Source organism: Callionymus lyra, chromosome 4 (assembly GCF_982586985.1).
Source record: "Callionymus lyra chromosome 4, fCalLyr1.hap1.1, whole genome shotgun sequence".
Lineage (NCBI taxonomy): Eukaryota > Metazoa > Chordata > Actinopteri > Syngnathiformes > Callionymidae > Callionymus > Callionymus lyra.
This window is the reverse complement of record NC_141821.1, coordinates 7229156-7238187: the sequence shown is the minus strand read 5'-3', so window position 1 is coordinate 7238187 and position 9032 is coordinate 7229156. Positions and strand designations below refer to the sequence as shown.

The 9032-nt window shown below is 38.5% G+C and overlaps 2 protein-coding genes across 3 annotated transcripts; one reads left to right on the top strand and one right to left on the bottom strand.

The window, feature by feature from the left end:
• The first annotated feature begins 721 nt into the window (after positions 1 to 721).
• Positions 722 to 3069, top strand: ccnb1ip1 (cyclin B1 interacting protein 1). 2 transcript variants are annotated; one of them, XM_087788585.1, is made up of 5 exons: positions 722 to 779; positions 1251 to 1563; positions 1630 to 1776; positions 1983 to 2151; positions 2809 to 3069. In XM_087788585.1, the coding sequence occupies exons 2-5, from the start codon at positions 1267 to 1269 to the stop codon at positions 2961 to 2963; spliced, it is 768 nt and encodes a 255-aa protein (XP_087644711.1). In that variant the 5' UTR covers positions 722 to 779; positions 1251 to 1266; the 3' UTR covers positions 2964 to 3069. The 2 variants fall into 2 exon arrangements, with proteins under 2 accessions (XP_087644711.1, XP_087644712.1); XM_087788586.1 differs by having other exon boundaries at positions 756 to 779; positions 1230 to 1563.
• ttc5 (tetratricopeptide repeat domain 5) lies at positions 3063 to 8841 on the bottom strand. Its single transcript, XM_087788584.1, has 9 exons — positions 8634 to 8841; positions 8185 to 8317; positions 7903 to 8114; positions 6589 to 6739; positions 5840 to 5931; positions 5575 to 5778; positions 4009 to 4223; positions 3798 to 3942; positions 3063 to 3718 (listed from the first exon to the last, which is right to left on the bottom strand). The coding sequence occupies exons 1-9, from the start codon at positions 8694 to 8696 to the stop codon at positions 3599 to 3601; spliced, it is 1335 nt and encodes a 444-aa protein (XP_087644710.1). The 5' UTR covers positions 8697 to 8841; the 3' UTR covers positions 3063 to 3598.
• Between the last annotated feature and the right edge of the window lie 191 nt (positions 8842 to 9032).

Sequence of the window (9032 nt, the reverse complement as noted above, 5' to 3'; positions counted from 1 at the left end):
GCTTTGTTAATGTCCACCTGTATGACTCAGTATTGGTTCTAGATGAGCTTTACTACGGTGGGTCAAGGTGGGGGCCCAGTTCAATCACAGGTGCACATTTAAAAAAACAACAAAATGTTAAAAATTACAACAATTTTCTAAATATTTTGACGTAAAGCTGGACTTTAAACATTTTTTCAGCTCACGGTTGCCACAAAGTTTGTTTTTGCCTCAGGTTTTACACCTGAAACTATATTTGAAGTTCTAACATACATACACATTATATGGACATACAGTACACAGAAGAAAAAAAAACATACAGTATAAACAATTAATTAATAAAACAATAATAACACAACGTAAAATAAGCACAATCATGAATTGTAAATAAATGACAAGAATAACATATTTTTTTGTTATATCTATTAATGCACTCACTTGAGAATAATAGGGGGATCTTGATCCTGAATCTTGTGTTTTGGTAGAAAAAAGGATAAACTGGTTAAAGTTATGAATCTTTACTAGATTCCAAAGGATCAGATCTAGAGAAAGCACAGTATTTGTGTTTGATGGAGGGTTTACATATAATTAACACATTATTATCTGCTCTGTAGTCTATCAAGTTTGTTCCACATATGTATTAACAAGTACTTTTATAACATCATTACAGGTTTTGAAGTGTTTTAAATAAACTGAACTGAACTCAGTGTCACTCATCCTGGTGACGTCAGGACTGCGCTACACTCGATTAGCTTCACCTGGAGCGGAGAGGAAACCATCAATTCTCTGAACAAGTTGTGGTATTATCACAAATATTCCGTGTTTTATGTGTAATTGCGGAACGTGATACTTTGACTTGTATTATCAACGAGTTGGGCCGATTCCTCAATTATAATATAATGTCTGATAAGTTTGTTGAGCTGTCAAAGCTAACAAGCTAGTCCTAGCTAGCTGATTTAGCTAACGGCTAAATGTTAGCTTCATAAATAATTACGAATGTTTACTACTATTTATTTAATATTACTCTTTAATGCCTTCAAAAAACTGTCTATTTCAAAGGCATCTTGTATTTATGACTGAGTTAAAACTTCTGGAAAAAGAGTTTTCCATTGTAAATACACGTTCAAAAACGAAATAGTACAAAATAAATCACTGTAAACAGTTATTTATTAGTTAAATATTTTTTTTATCATTGACTATCTATAATTTATATTACAATATTGTCACACACAATCTTTCATTTCTCTTAGTCTCTGACCTGTCGCTCACAGTTGTCCCGGCAAGACCATGTCCCTCTGCGACGACAACCTGCTGTGTAACTTTCCCAAGTGTCGGGCCAAGCTGAGCGGCTTCGCCTGGGTCACGGCCTGTTCCCACGTCTTCTGCGATCAACACGGATCCGGAGAGTTCAGTCGCTCTCCCGCCATCTGCCCCGCCTGCTCCTCGACTCTGTCCGGGAAGCTGGATATCGTCCGTACAGAACTATCACCCTCTGAGGACTACAAGGCCATTGTCCTGGCGGGCCTGAGACCAGACATCGTGCTTGACATCAGCACCCGTGCCTTGGCCTTCTGGAGCTACCAGGTCGACATCTTCCTGCACATGCTCAGTGTTTTTTATTTTAAACAAGTCTGTGTTGTATCTGTGCAGGTGCACCAGGAGCGCATGTATCAAGAGTACAGCCTCTCTCGGGTCGAGACCCAACTCAAGCAGCTGGAGAAGATGATGACCCAACAGAACCAGAGCCGGGAGATGGAGTTGACGGCCATGAGAGGAGAGATCGCGTCTCTGAAGAAAGTATGTGATCAGAAACTTTCAAATCATTTTTTAAATATTAAAAAAAGGAGAGGAATTTAAAACCTTGACATGAACCAAAATCTCAAATGAATCATTTGAATATTGGGTCTTTTATTTGGGATTTTATTCATTTAAAAAAACAAAAAAGCATTTAAGATGCAGATCCTTGTCGCTAAAAGGAAACGTTCCTTTGCTGGTCCACTCAGGTGATGGAGGAGTACCGGAGGAAGTACGGCGAGGTGTCGGAGAGGCTGATGGAGAGGAGTCGCCAGTATCAGAAGCTGCAGGGCATGTACGACGCTCTGAGGCTGCGCAACATGGTTGTGAGTGACAGAGAAAATGTACTCCCTCCTGGATATCAGGGGTTTAACAAAGGTAAGGTTTTAATATTTTTCACCCTAAATGATCAACCTCTAGATCACAGGTGTCAAACCGGTCCAGGGTGGTGCAGGTTTTTGTTCCAACCAGTCAAGCACATATAGTTCAACCAATCAGGCGTCTGAAGACGGTAATCAATTAATTGTCAGTCAGGTGTTGCTTGTTTAAGCCGACACCTGATTGGTTAACTCATGTGTGCTTGACTGGTTTGAACAAAAACCTACAACACTCTGGTCCTTTTCTAGACCGGTTTGACACCCCTGCTCTAGATTATGTATCCGGTTAGATTTAATCCACCATCTAAAAACTTTTTGATGACTTAAAAGAAGTTCATGTCATGTTTCTGAAGGGCTTTTTTACAATAAGGACATTATATATTATTACAAAATGTGGCTTTATAACAAAGAGAGTCTGACCATATTGAAATGTGAGTAAACTTTCAAGAATAGTTGTGTTTATGTCCTACAAAAATGCTTGTTATCATTTAATGCTGTCAATACGATGCTGTTTCCTACATTTATTTGAAATGAGGTCCATATACACCAACAAATCTCCATTAAGCTAAACAACCAGACTTGCAGACACGAGGTTCATTATTGTTAAATCCAAAGGAACACCAGCAAAGTTTAGTCAACCTCCCTGCCTGTCACCCAGGGGCTCCTCAGCAGGTCTCCCCATCGGTGAGCCCTCAGTTCCTCAGAGAAGGTTGTGATGTGGAGAACAGATTCTTCTCCTGTGTGGAGGGAGACGGATCAAAGTTCCCGTTCAGCTCCCCGGCTAAAGAGAAAAGAATGTTTAAAAGGCACTGACCTGCTCAAGTTTTATGTTGGAATTGAATACCGTTCAAAATGTTCAAAACTGTTGAGGCTGCACACAAGCTGTTCAAACTTATCAATAAATACAACCTGTTCAGTTTCAGATCGGTTTATTGGGAGGAGAGTCATTTATTTGACTGTTGCAGGAGAAAAAAGTACAAATACTTGTTGTAAACTTGTGAGCCAATGTCCTTGCAGATACAGCCCTGGACTTTTCAATCTAATAAAACTTGTCTAATGTGAGAAAGAACACTTTTATTTACTAGGTGTGTAGACGGCATTAAGATTGGGCAGCTGGATATGATGTGACAAAATGTTAATAAAATGTGAGTGGTATTATTAACATGTTTGAAAACACTGAACCCAAATTATATCAGATCAAAAGACTGCTCACTAAACACTTTAAAATCAAACCTTTCAGTTTAGACCCTGCCATCATTAAATTATATGTTTTCAAAGAACATTTATCATGTCAAACATTCCTACAACAGAATAAAAAAACAAAACATTTATAAATATACAGGCCTCTGCTCAGAGACCCTACATAACTGTACAAAAAGAAAACGCATACAAAATGAACAATCCTCAGGTGATCCTCTCACACATTTCCAAAGTTGCTTCATCTTCACTCATTCACTCTGTGCTTTGTGGGTGACAGAGAGGGCGATCTGGCTCTGGGGATTTGGTCTTTTTCCATTGATCATGAGCAGCAGTGGTGAATCCACGCGTAGACTCCTGAAGTCAAACGACTGGAAAAGACGCAAAGAAAACTTGTTGACTATTAGAAAATAGTGAGAATAAACTGAGAAAAGTGGAAGAAACACTGACCGCGCCCTTGTGCGTTATACTGTGTCTCTTGACCTGAGGTTCTGGTACGACTACGGAGTCTCCTATCGTGACGCCCCAGCTTAACGCCGTGTTGTAAACCATCACCACGATGCACGTCTCCTCGCTGTCCACCATGCCAAAGGTGCTGCGGAACAGAGAAGAAACCTTGAACATCAGGACTATTTATATAATGAGTCCGGAGGGAACTTACAAGGCCACGTGTCCTTCGAATCCCAAACTGAACACCACCTTTCCCAAGGCGGCGACCCCGGTGTTCTGTCCGTGCGTAAGACTAGAGATGGAGCTGGGCTGAAGGCTGCCCACCTTGCCCGAGGGGGCCCGGAACTGCGGGGACAAGCATGGACCGAAGGCAGATGTGTTGAGGTTGGAGAGCATCGTCCGTAACCTCCTGGCCTTGACTTTTCCCTGAGTGAACGAATCCGATTAGAAAAAAACAGGATCAGGTCTTTGGTGCCATCTTAAGGCCAGAAATGACAACTACACAGACACCAGTAAGTTATACCTTCATCCTTCACACAATGAAAATTAAATTGATCTCCTCGTTTCACCGTTCACTTCTCATTTCTATAAAACCTGAAATGTATGTCAGCCGATATGTGCTAGAAGTTTGTTATGTTGATGATAAAGATGCCAGTTAAGATGGATAACAACTATATGGATGTCTACTGTTATAAACGGACTTGATGGTAGTAAGGCAGACGATGGACGGCAGACAGATAATTAAGTTAAGTAAAATAGATTTGAGTCTCCAACAAGGAAAAGTCTGTCACAGACAGTTTGGTAAATATACATTTTATTCAGCCCTAAGCTTAACTGTGAAAAAAAAAATGGGTTGCCCACTGAGTTTGACATCCTTGATCTAGACTTAAATAAGTGAGGAACCTACATACCTTTTCATGTTTCCACATATATAGAGCCAGAATCATTTTTTTCACCCGTTAAACAACAAATGCAGAAATTAACTACATTTTATTAGAAAGAGAACCACTTGCAAAACTTAAATTTACAGATAACAATTGGATTTAACTTGACAGTCGAGCTGTCCCAAACCCTTTTTGCACTGTGGTCCCGTTACGAGTCTTTAGGCTTTAGACCTTCAGTTAAAAACAATGAAAGAAAAATCCATATAGTAAGTGTTTTACTAGTTTAAATTTTTTTTATTTTTATAGAACTAGACTATAACGAGCATCTCGATGTGTCAAGAGTTAAACCTTTCAATCTTTATTCTTCAAATAAATTGAAATTATATTTTTTAGAAAATTCAGAATGTAAGGTGCACTTAAAACTATGTAGTTCTGGTTGTACTTGCCGACCACAATGTGGTACATGGCGCTCACAATCAAAAAATAAATAAAATAATCAAAAAATATATACTGAAAAGATCACGATAACACCAAGAAAAACAGAAAAATGTCCCTGAAAATCAGGGAAAAGCCTGCACAAATAAAGTCTTAAGATGTTTCTTGAAGTGTTACTCATAATAATGCACCTTTTAATCCCATGTACCTTGTTATGAAAATAGAACTGTTCGTTGATATTTGTATCATTATATACAGTATATTTTATTATAATCTGGTGTGCCTTATATTTCCAGTGTGAGTATAAAAGTCAAGACCTTGTCTGACTTATTTAAACGGCTCCATCTGACATTATATTGCATATTGGTAGCTGAATGAAATGGTACATGAACCATACTGGAATATTGGATGCTGCTCTAATGAGGTTAACAGTTCATGAGCAATCGTTGTAGATCTACCTTGTTCTGCACCAGTTCTGTGACTCTCCCCAGGTAGGCCAGCAGCAGCTTCTCCCTCCCTTGCGGTTCTTCCCATCCAGGGTCGAGCGCGGCGGCGTGGCTGAAGCTGGCCAGAGCCGAACTGAACATCTCCTCGTATTGAAACAGAGTGGCTCGGTTAAAGTGCATCTCCGGGTACGTGGACGCCGTTTTATCCACCTTCTCCTGCACGTGGAACCAAAGTTGAGTTTGCTTTCGTTTTCATGGATTCTAACTTGTCACTCACGGATTGTGCAAAGGCGCTTAGTGCTCGCTGAGAAAACTCTGGATTCTGCCCCGAAGAGAAAAACAGTGACACGTAGCCGTTACCTAGGATATCTGTAAAAAAAGAAAACAACAGATCATCCACATTTGAAAGCATTTCTTTTGCAAGGATATCAAGTCTACGTATGTCAATCAAAAGCGAGTCTAACTTTGAGAATACCTTCGTGAATTTAGATCGTAGATTCAAAGGGGCCACGAACAAAATGTTCATTTTAATATTTTCAAAAATCAATGATTATTGATATTATAATTCCAATAATTAAAGAAGAAAATTGTCAAAAGTCAATAATTTTACTATATTTTGCCTTTTTTAAATTCAACTTAAATGTTGGTATAATAGTCAACATTCAAAAGAAATGAGAAATAAATATATTATTGGAATAAGAATTTAAATCTGTGTTTAAACATTTGTATTAATTTCAAAAATGTTTGAATTATGAAATTCATTTATTCAACAAAACTTTTCAATATATTTTTTCAAGATGAATAGAAAAGTACATATTGAGTCTTTCTAAAATCTGTGGTGATTTGAAGTGCCCTTAACATTTACTTTTTATCTTATTCACTGTCAAGGTTGGTCTTGCCACTGAATAAGAGTAAAAAGAATTGAATGAAACAATGTAATAAAAGAGGTAAAATAAAGCCAGAAAGTTTGTTTTTTGATTTGTCTTATAATTGAGAGAATCTTTGTGAATGTTCCTCTGCACTCACACCAGGAGTGTCCATCCTTCACGTCCAGCTCCACCGCCTGACGAGCCATGTCCACGCTCTCCATCACCTGCTTGGCCCGAGCGCTGCTGTCTGCTGTGGAGAGCTGCCTCAGCACGATGGACAAGTTCCGCAACGACACTTTGTTCTTGCTCTGGAATTCATTTAAACACACAAACACTTGTATATCACAATATGTCTTTCACAATACCATATATTCAACAGGGATATATACATTCTTTGTTCGTTTGTTCATTTTTGTATTACAATTTAACTTCGGGCCACTAGATGGCAGCAATTACGACGTCCTCCACAGCTAGAGGAACAATATAATCCCGCCAGATCCCACCAATGACTGAGGCCAAGAGGATACATTTGTTTTCAAACCAAAATATGTCCAAACATCAGCTAATGGAGAGTCAAGAAAGTAAGAGTCATGTGGTCTGTAAATACTACAACACCAGAGTCAACTAATCGACAATACTACACATATATCCTTGTTACTACACTATCAAAACACCAGAGTCAAGTACTCGACAATACTACACATATATACTTGTTAGTACACTATCAAAACACCAGAGTCAAGTACTGGACAATACTACAAATCTATCCTTGTTACTACACTATCAAAACACCAGAGTCAAGTATTCGGCAATACTACACATATATACTTGTTACTACACTATCACAACACCAGAGTCAGGTACTCGACAATACTACACATATATCCTTGTTACTACATTATCACAACACCAGAGTCAAGTATTCGACAATACTACACATATATACTTGTTAGTACACTATCACAACACCAGAGTCAAGTACTGGACAATACTACAAATGTATCCTTGTTACTACACTATCACAACACCAGAGTCAAGTACTCGACAATACTTCAAATCTATCCTTGTTACTACACTATCACAACACCAGAGTCAAATACTTGACAATACTACAAATATATCCTTGTTACTACACTATCACAACACCAGAGTCAAGTACTTGACAATACTACAAATATATACTTGTTACTACACTATCAAAACACCAGAGTCAAATACTTGACAATACTACAAATATATCCTTGTTACTACACTATCACAACACCAGAGTCAAGTACTTGACAATACTACAAATATATCCTTGTTACTACACTATCAAAACACCAGAGTCAATATATAATGTATTGTTGCCACTTTATCATGATAATCATTGTACGGCTAGATACTCAGCCCTATTTACCACAATGCACAGTTAGATGTGAATTCATGTAATCAGTGTAATTCAAGTTAAATGTGATAAGTGTTATCTGACCTGTTGCAGGGCTCCTGTGAAGCAGTTCTTAGCTCCAGCGATGTCTCCCTTCTTCCAAAACTGCTCGCCCAAAGTGTTCCAAGCCTCCAGCATGCTGGGGTTCAACTTCACAGCCCTGGACAAGCATTCTTCTGCTTCTTTATTGAAGTCCGGAGCGACGTTGAGACACCTGCCTTTCTGCAGCAAGAACTCAGCCTTGTGCTTCAGGCTTTCTGAGGTAAGGGAAGAAAAGTCGAGTTAATGACACAAGAATGTCCGTCAATCCGTGACGGTGAACATCACCTTCTCTCTCCAGCAGTTTCTTCAGCGTCTTCTCCTGCTCCTCTGCGACGTCCTGTCGTTTCCTCCCAGCGTCTTCTACACTGTGAGACTCAAAGTAACCGTCTCTGTAGTTGTACAGCTGGTCCACGAGCTCCTGAGGCACACGAATATAGACATGGTTAAAGATGAAAGATTTCAGGACATTTATATATATATCAAGTATATAAATAGAGATAATCAAGTTATTTCAACTGCGCATGTACAAATCAGATCAGTTAAAAACGTTCTATAGAACTATTAATCTAAATATATAAATGGTTGATTCTACATCTAGCATGAATGTAATATGAGATGAAATCTGATCTGAGACCCCGTTGTTGTAGTAACCAGTCTTTAAACATTCTGTATAAACATGGTTAGATATTTGTATATTGTAATATGCCGATAAAAGTGTTTATTCAAAGAATCACCTTCACAAATTCTAATTCCTTTTCTTCTTCCAATGGTCCGTCGTGCTTCTCGTCCTCCGACATGTTTGCGTGTGCAGTTTCCAGACGTTTGTTTACGGATGTAGGTGATCCAGCTGCGACATTAAAGTCAACACAGCTGTGAGATAATACAGTAGAAAACAAACAAAGCTAGCAGCTCCAGAAATGTTCAACAGTCTCGCCAATATCAGCAACCGGAAGTGGACATTTAATTTTTCGAGACACTGGAAGTGTCCGTTTTAAAAAGTCCCCGATGAGAAACTAAAGTATATATTGCAGATATAACTTTTTTTTTAATATATATATATATTCCAAGCCTCCGATTTTATTAATTAATTTTTTTAAATGTATTTATTTCTATACAACTTGTTTCTATTTAAC